The sequence below is a fragment of the Benincasa hispida genome, chromosome 5, assembly GCF_009727055.1.
Source record: "Benincasa hispida cultivar B227 chromosome 5, ASM972705v1, whole genome shotgun sequence".
Classification (NCBI taxonomy): domain Eukaryota; kingdom Viridiplantae; phylum Streptophyta; class Magnoliopsida; order Cucurbitales; family Cucurbitaceae; genus Benincasa; species Benincasa hispida.
Genome location: NC_052353.1, coordinates 27,234,995 through 27,251,941, shown reverse-complemented (window position 1 = coordinate 27,251,941; position 16,947 = coordinate 27,234,995). Strand labels below are relative to the sequence as shown.

General features: G+C 36.0%; 1 protein-coding gene across 2 annotated transcripts; it reads left to right on the top strand.

Annotated features, from left to right (window-relative positions):
• The first annotated feature begins 8,920 nt into the window (after positions 1-8,920).
• On the top strand, positions 8,921-11,672 carry LOC120078041 (glycine-rich RNA-binding protein RZ1A). Of its 2 annotated transcripts, XR_005481891.1 has the most exons (5): positions 8,921-9,080; positions 9,373-9,491; positions 9,848-10,393; positions 10,479-10,951; positions 11,042-11,672. XR_005481891.1 is itself a non-coding variant. In XM_039032227.1 (4 exons), exons 2-3 carry the CDS (start codon positions 9,381-9,383, stop codon positions 10,370-10,372), a joined length of 636 nt encoding a protein of 211 aa, XP_038888155.1. In that variant the 5' UTR covers positions 8,921-9,080; positions 9,373-9,380; the 3' UTR covers positions 10,373-10,393; positions 10,479-11,672. The 2 variants fall into 2 exon arrangements, 1 of the variants encoding a protein (XP_038888155.1); XM_039032227.1 differs by having other exon boundaries at positions 10,479-11,672.
• The last annotated feature ends 5,275 nt before the right edge of the window (positions 11,673-16,947 follow it).

Here is a 16,947-nt window from a genome sequence, read left to right as displayed (position 1 = left end):
AAGCATGAGCTGCATCTCATGCAGTCATCTTCTTTGCATGAAGGTCTTGCGATATATTGAGAAGATTAGAGTGAAATTAAGACATGCAAATATAGAGTTTTACTGGGAAAATCGTGTTGAAGAAGTTGTTCTTCATGTGGTGGCAACAATGAGCTTTTCTTTAAATTTCCTTCATTCAAGCTTATTTTGAGTCCCACAACTTAATCTAAAGCTCCAAGAGAATAGTGGGGAAGATCTTGAGGTGGTCTACAGAAGGATTTGGAGAAGTTTGCAGCTGAGAATCAAGAGTTGAAAAAGTTCTACAAAGGTATGGCTTGAAACCCTCTTGTTATAGCTTGAGCATGCTTTAGTTACTGCCAAAATTAATGAATTAGAGTGCTTATTGATCCTTGTTGCTTCCGCTGTTGCTGATACATTCCAACATAAGGTCATGTTACCTATGGTCATCCTAGTGAAATGAAAGTCTCTGTCATGAACGGCGTTATGTAACGAGACTAAATATTTCGTGGTCCGGTCTTATACAAACTCCTTTTCATAGGATACCCCCGCTCGTATGTCTCCATATGAATGACCAGGATCAGATCATTTGTAGTACTTTATAACACTTGTAACATCTACAAAGCAGGTCGTCTCCGTAGTGTTACCAGGATAAAGTTTCCCTCCTTTATCCATATTCTACAGACCATTTAGGTTATCACTTAAGGCATGATCCACTTGTATATCTCTACATACATGCTTAACTTACAACGATAACCATGGATCTTAGTTTATTGGTTTGTGGTTAATGCAATTAAAATATCTCATATTTCAAAGACTGATGTGAATAAAATATCTCATATTATAAATCACAAAACGTTTATTCATACAAGGGTTTACAAACTATAGGATCCTACGAGATTTAGGGCATCAACCCCAACAATCTCCCACTTGTCTTAAAGCTAGTGGGATGTACAAGATAATCACATTACAAGTACGCAAAACAATAAAATAGGGCACTAAGGCCTAGTACAAAATCTCCCACTTGCCCTAGTCCATTTGCGGTCGGTCCCGTAGACCCATGCTCTGCAGGTGACCCTAAAAAACTATAGCTATGAGGGCCTTTGTAAACATATCAACAACGTTGTGCTCCGAAGCTATCTTCGTGGCTATCACATCCCCTCGATGCACAATCTCGTGAATGAGATGGTATTTCCGCTCTATATGCTTGTCGCGCTTGTGACTTCTAGGCTCACTGGAATTCACCATAGCACCACTATTATCACAATAAAGGGTGATGAGCCTAGATATGTCTGGAACAACTTCCAGATCAGTCAGGAACTTCCTGAGCCAAACAGCCTTCTTAGTAGCTTCATAAGCCACTACATACTCGACCTCCATAGTAGAGTCTGCGATGCACCTCTACTTAGTGTTTCGCTATACTACAGCCCCTACGTTAAGAGTGAACACAAATCCTGAATTGGATTTCCAAGAATCCTTATCAGTCTAAAAGTCGAAGTCTGTGTATCCGGTAAGGATCAAATTCTTAGATCCATACACAAGCATGTAGTCCCTCGTTCTCCCAAGATACTTGAGGATGTTCTTGACGACACTATGTCCTGGATTAGACTGATATCTACTGACCATCCCCACAGCGTAGCAGATGTCAGGTCTAGTACATAACATCGAGTACATCAAACTGCCAATGACAGATGCATAAGAGACCTGTCTCATTTCCTCAACCTCTTGAGATGTCTTAGGACATTGTTCCTTAGACAATGTAACTCCATGCCGAAAATGCAAAAGACCCCTTTTGGAGTTCTGCATCGAGTACTTGATCAACATCTTATCAATGTACGATGCCTGAGACAGTGGTAGCATTTTGTTATTTTGATCCCAAAAGATCTGAATTTCAAGAACCTGAGCCTCTTCCAAATCTTTCATTTGGAATTGGGTTGCTAGCCAGTTCTTAACTGAAGTTAGTAAACCTACATCATTCCCAATGAGTAGGATATCGTCTACATATAACACTAGGAAAACTACTGAACTGTTGATGATTTTCTTGTAGACCCAAGGCTCATCTGGTCAAAGCCGTAAGATTTGATCGTAGTATCAAACCTTATGTTCCAAGATCGAGATGCCTGTTTTAGCCCATAAATGGACCGATTCAGCTTGCAAACCTTTTTCTTCTGACCTTGGGCTATGAATCCCTCTAGGTGCACCATATAAATAGTCTCCTCAAGATTACCATTCAGAAAGGCAGTCTTGACATCCATTTGCCATATCTTATAGTCATAATATGAGGTAACAGATAGAAGGATGCAGATAGACTTAAGCATGGCAACAGGTGAGAAAGTCTTCTCATAGTCAACTCCCTCCACCTGGGTGTAACCCTTTGCCACAAGGCTTCTAGCTTGAAGGTTTGCACCTTCCATCGACACCCACCGTTTCTCTTTAGATTCCATTTTACAACCTATAGGTTTAACCCTATCAGGTGATCCTACAAGATCCCACACTAGAGTTGAAGTATCATGAGACTTCATCTCGAGATCCATGGCTTTGAACCCATTTCATTTCCGGTAACATTCTCCCTTGCCTTCTGTGATAAGATAACGGATCCTCAACCTCGCCTCTGACTACCATAGCCAGGGATTTTAGTCTAAATCCTATATAACGAACATGTGGGTTCGCAAACCCTCTCAAACTACTCGAAGTTTTCCTAAACTTTGAGTGGATTTGACCTACTTAGATATAGAACTCCCATCAAAACTCTTGTTGCGAGGTAGCCAACCTTCAAAAACTCTTTATTGAAGTTTCAGTAGTTTTCTGTTGGAAAGATCACGCAACTCGATTTTACTTCTTGACTGTGCTCCCTTATCCTGAATCCTCTTCAGGAGGAGCAGTTTGTCGACTACAAATACTTATGTTTTCCTTAGGATCATACAAAGTAACACCCCTCGGTGTCCCTTTGGGGTAGCCTAAAACAGAGACAGCCTCAAACGTAGTTCCAGTTTCTTAGGATTAGCCTCAAGCACATGTGCTGGGCAACCCCACGATACGGAAGTGACACAAAAACTAGCTTTACGCCCATTCCACAACTCTAAAGGGTTTTTGGCAACCCTCTTGGAAGGAACACAATTGAGGATGTAAGTTGTAGTCTCTACTGCAAAACCCCAAAACGAGTCCTAGTAAGTGAAGCGAACTCATCATCGACCGAACCATGTCCAACAGAGTTTTGTTTCTCCTCTCCAATACACCATTCTGCTGAAGTGTACTAGGTGCTGAGAGTTGGGAAATGATTCCATGTTCTATCAAATAGTTCTGAAACTCAGATTCCAAAAACTCTCCACCCCGATCATAACGAAGAGTTTTTATCCATTTATCTAATGCATTTTCAACCTCAGCCCTGAACTCTTTGGACTTTTCAAAGGATTCTGACTTATGTTGCATGAAATAAACATACACATACCTCGAATAATCATCAGTAAAAGTGATGAAATATTTATAGCCTCCCCTGGCTCCTACATTCATTTGACCACAAAGGTCTAAATGCACTAACTCTAGAGGCTCTTTGGCTCAATAACCTTTTCCAGTAAAAGGTCTTTTAGTCATCTTGCTTGCAAGGTATGACTTGCACACATGTAAAGAAATTTCTTCTAACTTGTTTAGAAGTCCATTCTTCACCAACCTTTCAATCCTATTGAGATTGATGTGCCTCAAACGAAGGTGCCAAAGTTGAGCATTTTCCTTAGAAGAAACTTTAAGTCGCTTATTTTGAGTTACGACATTTTTAAACATCTCTATGTTATTGAGGGAATTTGTTGCTAATAATCTTAGCACATACAAATTATTTTCTAGTTTAACTGAACATATCTCAACACCATTTTTCAGAATAAACACTTTATTCACCGAAAAATTGAGAGTATATTTACATTCAAGCAAGCAAAGAATCAAAATCCGAAAAGTCTTCTTTTTATTTCCGGCTCAGCAAATAATTTTTTTTCCACAGGGGACCTTTTCCACATAATCCACATAAAAAGGGAATCTTTTGTTTACATTCAAGCAAGCACTTTACAGAAATCAAGTTCCTCTTTAACTCGGGAACAACATACACATCATTCAAAATGACAAACCTATTCATTAAAGTCAACTGGAGGCCTCCCACTGCCACAGCTGAGACGACGTGCCAGGTGCCAACTCGCATCGTTCTCTCACTAGCCTCAAGTTGCCGTTAGGATCTAATCCCCTAAAATGAAAAACAAACATGGTTAGTGGCCCCAAAATCTATAATCCAGGTAGAATCATCATTCTCCACTAAACAAGTCTCCAAAACTAGTAAATCATATTTACTTTGTTTGGCTTTCTTCTTTTCCTTCAACCATCATGGGCAGTTTCACTTCCAATGCCCATCCTGATTATAGTGGAAACGTTTTCCCTTGTCAACCAGCGCTGGTCGCATACCCCGTGGAGCGGCAAGTGGTGGGTTAGCTGAAGCCTTCCCTTTCCCCTTACTACCCTTCTTCTTCTTCTTCTTTTTCTTCTTCTGCTTTTTGGTGCTGGAAGAAGAAGGTGCAGACTTAGTTCCTGAGGTCAAACCTCGATGGAAATATTTAGAAGATGAAGCAACATTTACCTCACTACCCTTCTTCTCCATTCTTTTCAGCAAGGATTGGAATGTCTGCAACTCGTTGAGTAGAGTGTAAGGGTGTAGTCAACCCTGTTCAAAACAGCGTTGCTAACAAAATGGAGGAAACTCTCTGGCAACGTCTCCAGAATTATGCTAACCTGGCTGGCCTCATCGATGCGAGACCTGTTCATCTCTGTCATATTAAAGTGGACCATCATGTTCAGAACATGTTCACGAACAGATGTACTTTCCTTCATCTTGGAGTTGATGATGAACTTTAGAGCTTCATGCCTGAGCTACGCGGACGATTGTTCGAACATGCCCTTAAGGGACTTCATGACCTCGCGTGCAATGAACATGTGCTCATGCTTCTTGGCCAAAACGTCTCCCATACTGGCCAAGATATAAGCTCGGGCCTTCTTATTCGCCCATGTCCATCTCTCAAAGCCTCTCGAACATTTTGAGCAGCGTTCTGAGGTGGAATGGGAGGACATTCCTCCATCAGGATGAATCGGAGGTCATCGATGATAAGTATGGTGTTTATCGTGTTCTTCCAACTAGTGTAATGATCACCAGTCAGTTTATCAGCAGCCAATAAAGCTAAAGTGGCGATTTCCATTTTAAAGTTGCCGAAAATAAGAACAAACTTAATAAGTCTATTTGTATTACCACTTTTAACACCAATTTTAGTCTTTTAGCAAAATAGTTCTAATGTACCCTAAGTGAAATGACATCTATTTTGCGATGATACCCTAGCGAGGCAGGACAAAAGTCACTGTTGGGGTGATCAAGTGCTCCTTTGCTGGGATGAGACATTCTCAACCATTAGACAGAAATAACTCTTGTAACTGACTCTAACAGTCACAATTTTTCGATCTAGAATTTGTTAACAACCTTAACAATTCCGCGTAAGTGTAACCCCTCATTTTAGGCCCTAAAGTTCCGCCTTAATGTGTCCACCGTAGGGAAAAACAGATTAGGATAAGAGACTAAAGCAACCTTATCCTTTTCAAGAGATCAGATAAAGAGTTGTGCAAATACTGCCATCCTTTAGGGGGACACTCCCAGGGTGTCTCGAGGCGATGCACAAAAACGTCATCCAACCTGATGAGAGAGATTGTGGAATATATTGTCACACGTCCCGCTCCACCTTGGTATTGACCCCAAACACTATACTTTAGGAGGACAACCCTAGGGTGCCTCGAGGCCGAGGATCGATCTCACGGTGTGAACTTTTAGAGAGAAACGTGTAGAGGTTTAAGTGAAGTATCATATACCCCAAGTACCTAGGTTTCATTAACTTAGACAATTCGTTTACTGATTTTATCTGAGTGGGAATTTAATTTGCTAAAAAACAACTCTTGCTTTTGATAATTACACAAGTTCAAATGAAGTCTTACTAAACACTTTAACAAATTATCATCAAATTTGCATGCATGCAGCAAATCTATCTAATTCACCTTTCCAGGTAGGTTCCCAGGTAGGCGTGTTCTGTCTCCGTCAGCTTAAATACCCAGCCTAGACAGAACCCGCCTTAGACAAAAGGTCCCTTATAGATAGATTTGGTACATTTTTAATCTTTTATTAGTCAATTTAATCCTATTAAACTGAGTTATGCATCATCGAGTAAATTACAACACACTTTTAAGTTAAATACATAGGGAATCAAGTGATATACCTTTAAAGAACTATTCTTCGAGTATTCCCTCGATCAACACCAGTCTCATGTCCAAGAAAACTTAATCAAATACACGAACACAATGAACAATCAGTGAAAATCATGAACTGTCAGATCCTCGAACACAATCAAGTAAGACTCGATCCTCGACCCTCGAATAGCAGCTTGACACTACCAATAGGCTACCTTAGTATTCTCGGTGTGAGAATCCAAGAGGTGCGGTCTCTGTGTGGATTTGGTAGAGGGAAGGAGATACTAAATGATCGAGTACACGATGAAGTAAGTGGGAGAATGAGAAACGTCTATCGTATAGAGTTGGATACTCAATCGTATATCAAACGAGGAGCTATCGTCTAGTAACGAGGAGCTTGATCGTTTACTCTCTCAAAAGCTATCGTATAGTTTTTCTTTTTTCGATCGATGTGAATTCCGATTCTCAAAAATGAAAACCATTTTCGTTTTTATCCTTCAGTTATTAAAACTGCTTAAAAACTTCCCACTCAAACGGTTAAAGGAGAAAATAATAACTACCAAACAATTATCTTATAATTGCTTTATTATAAATAAATATAATAACTAATTTATCATATATTATTTATGACCTATAGTTTTAATATCACATCATATGTAATATTTAAACCATAGTACTTTTTCTCCTTTATTGCATTTAATATAAATCATATTTATATTAATTTCTCCAATTAATGTATCTAATACATCAAATCAATTATATCACATATCATTGAATCAATTTAATTATATCATATATAATCAAATTCCCTCTTGTTAATTTGAACATTTCAAACTAACCAAAAAACTAATTCTCAACATGAATCTATTGAGCTATCAAGGGGACCTTATGGACCTGTAACTTGAAGCTCTAGCGGTACGTGAATAACTGACTAAACTCTTTAATCACAATATCCACCATTCGTTAACTGCCGAACACTCCACTAAAGACCGACAACTGCACTCTTCGCACTACAAATATATTTCTGTGTCCATTGGATATAACCAATCAACAGTACAATGACCTTTCATAAATTTCTCGTAAGTACAGCTGGGCCGATTTACCATTTTGCCCCTGTAGTTACATCTAACTCCTTAAGTACCACTGATTCCTCTAATGAAAAATACATCATAGTCTCACTATGAGTGATCAATTCTCGGGCCATGAGAAGTTGTGGTACCACATTGTTCAAACTCCGGAATCAGTTCTTAAGGGAGCAATTTATCTACTTATCCCTACTTCGGGGAAAGAGTGAATTTCGTCTTGTGTAGCTGAGTTCCCATCTCCCCAATCAGACGAATCTTTAAAGTGGTAGGTTTGAATCAGCGATCTGGCCACTTGCACCCATGCAAATCAATGGACCGCTCTCATAGGCTGTAGTTCCCAACTCACTCAGGATTAAGGTCATGTCACATATGGTCATCCTAGTGAAATGAAAGTCTCTGTCATGAATGACGTTATATAACGAGACTAAACATTTCGTGGTCCGGTCTTATACAAACTCTTTTGTATAGGATACCCCCGCTCGCATGTCTCCACATGAATGATCAAGATCAGATTATTTGTAGCACTTTACAACACTTGTAACATCTACACAGTGGGTCGTCTCAGTAATATCACCAAGATAATGTTTCCCTTCTTTATCCATATACTACAGATCATTTAGGTTATCACTTAAGGCACGATCCACTTGTATGTCTCCATATACATGCTTAAGTTACAACGATAACTAGGGATCTTAGTTTATTGGTTTGTGGTTAATGCAACTAAAATATCTTATATATTCATAGACTGATGTGAATAAAATATCTCATATTATAAATCACAAAATGTTTGTTCATACAGGTGTTTACAAACTACAGGATCCTACAAGATTTAGGGCATCAACCCCAACACTAATGTATGTTTAAAAATAACCACGAATCTAAACTATGGTATATATGAAAGAATAACACAAAATATAAATAAACTCAAAATAAACAATGAACTATAGTAGATAAAGTCAAATAAGTCAGACCATCATATAAAAATTGCATTAGAATGACATATATATCAAACATCGGAGGAATATATTATAGGCACACAAGCGATACCTGATTAGAAGGACATATACATATCAGAATACATCAGATATATGCCAAATAAACAATGGAATATATTACATGAAAACAAATAGTATTCAAAACAAAAAATGAAATATATCACATAATATAAAAATCAAACATTAAATGCATTTTTTCTCTCCAATTGAAATGAAAAAATTATATTAAATATATTTTCTCTCTCAATTTGAAAATAGATAAAGATCATAGTAAATGCATTTTCTCTCTCTATAATAAATGCAATTTCTCTCTCTATCATTAAGAAGGCTTCGTAAATAGGGAAATATATATATAAAAATTAAAAATAAAAATAATAAAAAGGATAAATTTGTTTAAAAATACTATTAAAAGTTGTTTTTTTTGGGAAAAAAATTCAAATTTAAAGATATTTTTGAAATATATGTGGAAAGAGAGTGTTTTATATAAAAATCTAAAAAGTAATTTCTATAAAAAGTTCTGAATTTGGGCCAGAAGTTATTAGGCCCAGAAAGTGAGGAGAGTCCACTAAAATGACCCACCGTGAGGATTCATAAATCGAAGCATCTACAAAGGTCTTCAATTCGTTGACTGGCTCTTTTGCCCTACAACCAGTTTAACCATCTCACCCTCACTTTACCTTCTCCATCTTTTTAGGTTCTCTCGTTACCGAATCGAATTCCTAGGTTTTGCTTTCGTTCTTCACAAATTGTAAGCTCAATTCTCCTGCCTATCCTTTTTTCGCTCTTAATTATATGCTTTTGTTACTTCAATTTGCTGGATATCAGTATCGAATTGATATGTGTCCAATTCCTTAATCAGCTTAATTGTGGTCTTTTGATTCTTCGGATCCAGAAAGTTTTGAGTATTTTCTTCTGTTTTAAATCTGTTCAATTTCACAAGTTAATTGCGGGGTTTTGATGCTGGGTTTTTTTTTCTAATTCTTCGCTACTGTACCCACTTTGGGAAATTCAATTGTTTTGACTACGGTTCTTCGATGAAGCTCTCTTAATGGCTGACGAGGTGGAGTATCGCTGCTTTATTGGCGGCCTTTCTTGGTCAACATCTGACAGAGGTCTGAAAGAGGCGTTTGAAAAGTTTGGCCATCTTGTCGAAGCCAAGGTATCTGATTTGTTTTCTTGTCCTTACTGTTCTGTCGTTCTTTTTTAGCGATATTCGTCTTAATCCTTTCTCCTGTAATACGGTTCTTCAATTTATATTTCGGGTAGATATTGTTTGGCATTGGGTCTTCTTATTTGTACCGTCACTCTCTCTTTTTGTAATGAAAAAGGGAAAAGGGAAAAAGAACTCCTTGAATGACAATCCTTCTATTGATTAATGTTTACATATAGAAATGTGAGAAATATAAGAAATGTAAGGTCGGTACTTGTTGAATTTGATAAGATTGGATATGATAGCGTGCTTAAGGTTTTTCAATAGTTACCTGTATATTTTCATAATGCATCACTCTTTCACAGGTAGTTGTTGACAAATTTTCTGGACGTTCACGTGGTTTTGGATTTGTCACTTTTGATGAGAAAAAGGCTATGGATGAGGCAATCAAAGCCATGAATGGAATGGATTTAGATGGCCGTAGTATTACAGTTGATAAGGCTCAACCAAACCAAGGTTCTGGTAGAGATCATGATGGTGACCGTCCACGTGGTGGTCGTGATCATGATCGTGACCGAGGTCGAGATTCTGGTGGTGCACGTGGATCTAACAGTGGAGATTGCTTTAAATGTGGGAAACCTGGACATTTTGCTAGGGAATGTCCCAGTGAAGGTGGTAGAGGAGGTAGGTATGGAGGTAGGGATGACAAATATAGTGGTGGTGGTGGTGGTGGTGGCAGTGGTCGATATGGTCCAGACCGAAATGGAGATAGATTTGGTGGGCGCAATAGGAGTACTGGTGATCGAGGAGGTTCAGGAAGTGATCGATATAGCCGTGACCGCTCTGGGCCGTATGAGCGACGTGGTTCTGGTGGCTTTCGTTCTGGATAGTATTGTGACTTATCTTCTAGGGTGTGTTACTCATCTCAACTCAACTTTACTGGTTCTTTGTGGCTGCCTTGTACTGATGACTTGTACTATCTCCCCATTAATGCAGCTTTACATGGTGGGATCTTGCTGTCATGTCCTCCAGAGTGTCAATGTTTCTATCAACAGGTTGTCTCTAGTACAGATCAGAGTTCTGAAGTGCAGAACTTGACGTTAATATTGACATGTTTGTGTTCCTATGTGATGAATTTGGTATCTTGGTACAGTGGTGTGGTGTCTAATGTGTTCTTGACATATTCATTCAAACCTGGTTTTATGATCTTTGAGTGCCCTTGTAGCTGCTGAATTACTTGTGACACACACATACAGGGAATTTCAATAACTGCTGCACCATTTCATTTTGAAAAAATTTCTTTTAGAATACAACTAGTCCTGATTTTTGATGTTGGATGGATATTGGGAGGACCTGGCTTTCGATAGGCTACAACTAGGGATCTGTGTCCTGACCTGGAAACTTTGAAGTGAAATCTCCTTTTCAGAACGTTGTTCCCAATGTCTTATAAATTCCAGAGGAGTTTTCAGGTAATTACTCTTCCTTCTGTTGCCTTGCTGTCCTAATATGACATATCACCTATGTATTGTGTTATATTGATGTTGTGAACTTTTTGGCAGCATCGTTCCTTTTTATGGTCTTATTGGGTGCATAATACAGTTTCTTGTTAATTGGGCGCTTTAAACTTAAAATTTACCAATGCCTTTGGGATGCTCAAGCAATTTAGCAAATAAACTCACTTAATCTCAAATACGTCCTGCTGGCTTATGGTTGAGCGGTATTTCATGTGCTAAAATGCCTGGCAAGTTGTTTGGAAGCTCTTGATGAGTTTGGCAACTGCTGCCCCATCTTTTCCACTTACGGATCTATTTCCGAGTTCTATTTCCGCTTTGTTCTTGTTGGGGGGAGACTTTTGATGTTCTTGCCTGTTCTGGATCTACTTGTTCTTCTTGGTTTTGTTTGCGGAGATTAATTCAGATGTGTGATTCTGTGCACCCGAGGTTTTCATTCAAAGTTTATTTGGAGTTTCTATAATGATCGTCCCTTTCACCTTCTGGATCAGTTTGGTTTCAAATCCTTTGAGGGTTATTTCTGTTGTTCTTTCTCTTCTCCAAATGCGATCAAAGGAACCCGTCTCGTGTCACCTGTAATTTACTCATATGTATCTCAATCTTCATCCTTGTTTGCTGCCATGATGAATTTGTTACAACAATAAATGTTTGCCAATTATATTTTAAACTTCTTCGGCTTTTTTTGTTTTTTCATGATTTCTTTTTCCATAGTTGTGTTCTTGTATCAACTGTCATCCTGGAAGAGATGGTTTTTCTATCTACTATTTTTGTTGCCCCAAACATTTTCTAGCTGTAACTGTTTTATGGTGAAGAGCAAAATTGACATGTTTGAGTTATTTGAGATGTTTTAGGAAAGTGCAGATTAAGTGAGATAAATTCACTTAAATCTGGTTTCTGGAATATTTATTGCCCCTTTCTCCCTCTCTATGACTTTAGTTTCTGGAATATTTATTGGTGCCATATTTGTTTGAATACTGAAAATTCAAGTTGCCCCCCCTTCAAAAACAGCTTTTATTATGTCCCTTTGTTTTGCTTCCTTCATCAATACCTTTTGGATAAGGATTATTATTATTATTTTTTTTTTTTAAATTTTATTTGAATAAGCTGTGTGGAGTTGGAGTTATTTGATAATTCTTCTATTTTTAGGTAATACTTATTAGCTTTTTATTATTTAGAAATAAAGAGAAATTAGAATTAACTTTAGAAGGATTGTCATATAAGTGTAACTCCGAGAAATTTTTTATGGATAGGGAGTAAAATAAACAAGAGAAGTAATTGTTGAATTTGAAAGCGTAGTTTAACACAAATGGTCAAATCTTATTTTGCACCTAAGTTTTTTACCTCCCGTTTGGAATCCAATTATTTACGTATGTAGTTGGAAAAAAAAAATCATTGCAAATCCTGTTTTAGGATTTCAAACTTTTTAGGGGTGTTTGGCATTTCCTCTCGAAGTTGATGGATTATGCTATTTTAATAGTATTTTAAATCCCTTTTTGTTGCAATGTTTACGCTTTTTTATGGATCATCTTTGTTTAGCCTCCTCTAAATATAATCTAATATAATCTAGACTATGATTTGATTTCTAAATTGCTGATTATGATAATCAACTCGGCATCTCTCAAATGTTTTCTTAAATACATCTTTCAATTTTGCACTTTTTTTTAGATTCTTTTAGATGGCGGTTGCATCATGTGTTACCATGGTTGGGACAAAGGGTCATGATCTTGCATAATAATGTCATGCTTTGCTTTTGGTATTCTAGAAAAACTACCTTATAGCTTCATAGTTATAAGTCATTTTCGAGTTAGTGTAAGCATACACTATCGACTAGAAATAAACTTGTGGTATTTTTAGTATCGTATTGCACGTGACTACCAAAACTCTATTCTCTTAAAACAATACTAATAATGCAAACGGATGGTAATTTAGTGATTAATATAAGAGATTTGGTGTTGTGTAAATAATATTTTAATAATGTAACTTTAAATCTCATGTCTAAAGTTACATGATAATTTATGTTGTAGAGTATGTTTGGATTACATTTTAAAGTGTTTAATTTTAAAAATAAGCCATTTTAAAAAAGGTTAGAGCAAAAAAAAAAAAAAAAAAAAAAAAAAGAAAGCTGCCACATTTGGGTAGATTGCAAAACAAAGTGCTAGACTCTCCTAGTGAACTAAGTAATATGTAAACATGTGGAGTACTAGCTTCAAAGCTAGCTACAACTCTTGGTTTTGTGCTCTTTTAGAAATAAAAAAAATGACATGCTAGTGAGAGGTAAGCTCTAGTTATCATCATTAAGTGCTACTTTGCAAAATAAACAACAAGCATGCTCACATCTTATCAACAATATTATTCCTTACTTTTGTTTTTATGTTTTCAACAAACCAAACTAAATTAATCTATTCACAAAAACTAAATAAAAAAACTAATTAAAAAATTATGTATAAAATAAAATTAGAAGGTAGTGAGGGAATAGAAAACTCCTTTAATCATGCGTAGAAGCACCATAATCATCATTTTCCTCTTTTGGGTCTTCTAGGAAGGGCAACACAATGAGATAATGCCCCAACAACACTGAGCATAAAACGTCCTGAAAGCCTTATCACGAGCCTTGGTATAGGCCCAATAAGCTCTAGATCCAGCCATGAAGTTCTTTAATATTGAGATCAGTATCTTAAATCTTGTGGATCTCGTAGTTTGTAATATTGTATAAAAAGAAATTATTTAAACTAATAAAATAAAGAGTTATTTTATTTTATTTGTACATAACTCAATCCAATAAACTAAGATCTAATGTTATTTTATGTAACTTAAATGTAAACATATGTCAATCATGTTCAAGTAATAACCTAAAAGATTAGTAGTATATGGATAAGGTTAGATGCCTTATCTTGTACATTACGTTTATGACCAACTTTGTAAATGTTACAAGAGTTGTAAGAGTTACAAATGATGTGATTTAAATCGTTTATGTGAATACATGAGAGTGGGGGTATCCTATACAAAGAGATTGTATAAGATCAGACCGTGAAATGATTAATTTCTCCTTATAACACCATCAATGAAAGAGATTAACATTTCATAGGATAACCATAGGTAACATGACCTCAATCTTGAGTGAGTTATGAACTTCTCCTATCTATGAGGGCAATCCTTTGATTTGAATAGGTAAAAGTGGTTAGTTTCGTCAACTCAATATGCCTACCATTTTAGGTATTTATCCAAGTAGGGAGCTGGGAACATAATCCATTCCTTCCTGTTTTTAGAGTAAGTAGATGAGTTGCACCCTTAGGGGTTGATTCTAGGTATTGAACAAAGAGGTCTTGCCCTCTCACTAGCCTAAGAAGTATTTAGTTTATAGTTGGATTATAAATTTATTGTTTATTAGATGGATCAATGGTACTTAAAGAGTTAGATATAATTACAGAGGTAAAACAATAATTTTGACCTAGTTTTAGTTATGAGTAATTCATGAAGGGCTGACTTATTGTTGATTGGTTATATTTGTGGACTTAGAAATATATCTACAATTCGAAAAGTGCAGTTGTGGGTCTTTAGTGGAGTGACTTGATTAATTTAATTAAAAATTTTAATTAATTAATCTTGTATCATTGAAACTTTTAATCGGTAGATCCATTAGATCCCTTGATAGCTCACTAAGGATAAACAAGAATATTTTAGTTTTGAATTAATTTGAATTGTTCAAAATTAAATAAGGGAATACAAATTAATTGTATAAGATGAGATTAATATAATGTATATGGATACATTATAATATAAAGTTAATTTTGAATAAGATTCAAAATTAAACCTTGTAATATAAGAGAGAGAGATATTTGAATAAGATTCAAATATTAATAATATGAATGAGATTCATATAGAAACTATAGGTTAAAATTAATATGAATGAGATTCATATTTAAATTATAGGTTATGAGAGAAGATTATATTTGAAATGATTTAAATATAATTTAAATTCAATATGCAATATTTAACTTATTGATTAATTAAGTGTTAATTAATTAATAAATATTATTTATTTATTTATATATTAAATTAGGTTTAATATATAGATAAATAAATATTTTAATTAAGATAACTCCCATGGGATTATCTGGGGAGTTAAAAAAACGTGGGATTGGAGGGGAATGGTTACTCCTCCTCCAATCAACTTCCATCTTCTTTTCTTAAGAGTGTGAAACATAGAGAAAAGGAAATACTTCATTTTCACACAAGGATTCTCTCATCTCTCGGACAAGAAATATCTCTCTTAAAAGAATCTTATAGAAACAATTCTTTCGGTAAAGTTGCTCTTCCCTTCTTCAAAGGTTAAATCCCACCATCTTGATTCTTGCTAGAGAATAGCAAAATAACACTAGTGGTAGTGTCCCTTGTTTGGATTTTGTTCAAAAGAGCATTTTACTATATGTGAGACTTTGTTGGGGAGGAATTGCAGAGAAGACGATCTTCAAGGGTAAGCCTCCTCTTCCCTGTAAAACATGCTTTAGATGCAATATCTATCCTGTGTTTTATTTCTCCGTTTTGCATGTTTTCCAAAAATAATTTCAATGCCCACACATTCACACGCCTTTTCATTGGTATTTGATCTCTTCATTTAATTGGTATGCCATATACCCCACACCTGCTATGGTATGGATGATAATTTATATTTGTACAAGTTATTGTCTCTTAAAATTAGAATATTTAGAATTAGTTGATGAGAAAAGCATTGAAATCAGAAGACAATAGAGCAAAATTTCTTTCCATGTGTTTAGAGAGTTTAAATGAGAGCTTAAGGGAAAATTATATCACTAATGCGTTAATTGTGCAACAATATAGATGAAAACCAAAGGAGAAATAGGTTTAGAGTTTCATGCATTGGACTTGCTAGAGAAAGATTCACTATGTGGAACAAGCAACCCAAAGTAAGACATGTGGCAAAGCAACCTAAGTGATGAACATGAGAGTTGACCGCATCTGAAGGGATCATTGACAACTGCAATAGCAATCACAAAAAAATTATCTGACGCATTTGCCATTATCTTGTGTGGAAGAAGTGGTCCGGCATATAGCTCTATATATATGCCAGTCCCAAAAGGAAGAGAGACATTCATATAGACGTTCATACACACATAGATAGACATTTGGTGACATATTTTAGAGAACATTCCATCTCTATTCCCAAGGCAATCTTCTTTGAGAAGAATTGCCACTAGAGAAGAAGTACTTGAGAGAGGCTCTTTTCCTTCATTTCATCGCAGAGCATAGCAACACCTTCACATCTGACCAACGGGAAGTTAGAATGGCTACCGGCGATCATCCTTTTCATCTTTTTATTTTATTTTCCATTTTTTATACTTCCATTTCTACATATTCTTCTTCATGCTGTAACAAACTACTTTGTTTTAATTTTAATACATATCATGACTCTATTTATCTCATATTCTCCTTCTTCTATTTTTATTTATATATTTGTGAATAGCTAAATCATTAGTGAATTGGGAAGAGTTAATTCTCATTCTGGCGAGCTTAATGATAAACAAATGTTCATTCAGTTTAATGAGTGTTCAAATATGACTCTTGGTTACATTTAACCAATCGAATCAAATGGTAACAATGAACTACTTGAGAGAGCAAGTGATTGAGGATCTTATTAAATCGCGTAAGTGATGTGTCTGGAGATAAACACATCCTTACATTCCAAGTAACCTAAGCATGCATCATAGAAATATGATTTATGTGGCTAACTCACTGATTGGTAGAGTACTTAGAGGTTATGAACATGAACATAAGCTTGTCATTAAGTTCAAGGGTTCGAGGATTGCTTATATCAACTCCCATCTATTTTCCTCCCCAACTATCTCTATATTGTGCATCCACCTTACAATTATCAGCACCTTTATTATTTGCTTTTTAGTTTATGTTTTACATAACCATACTTACATCATTATTTG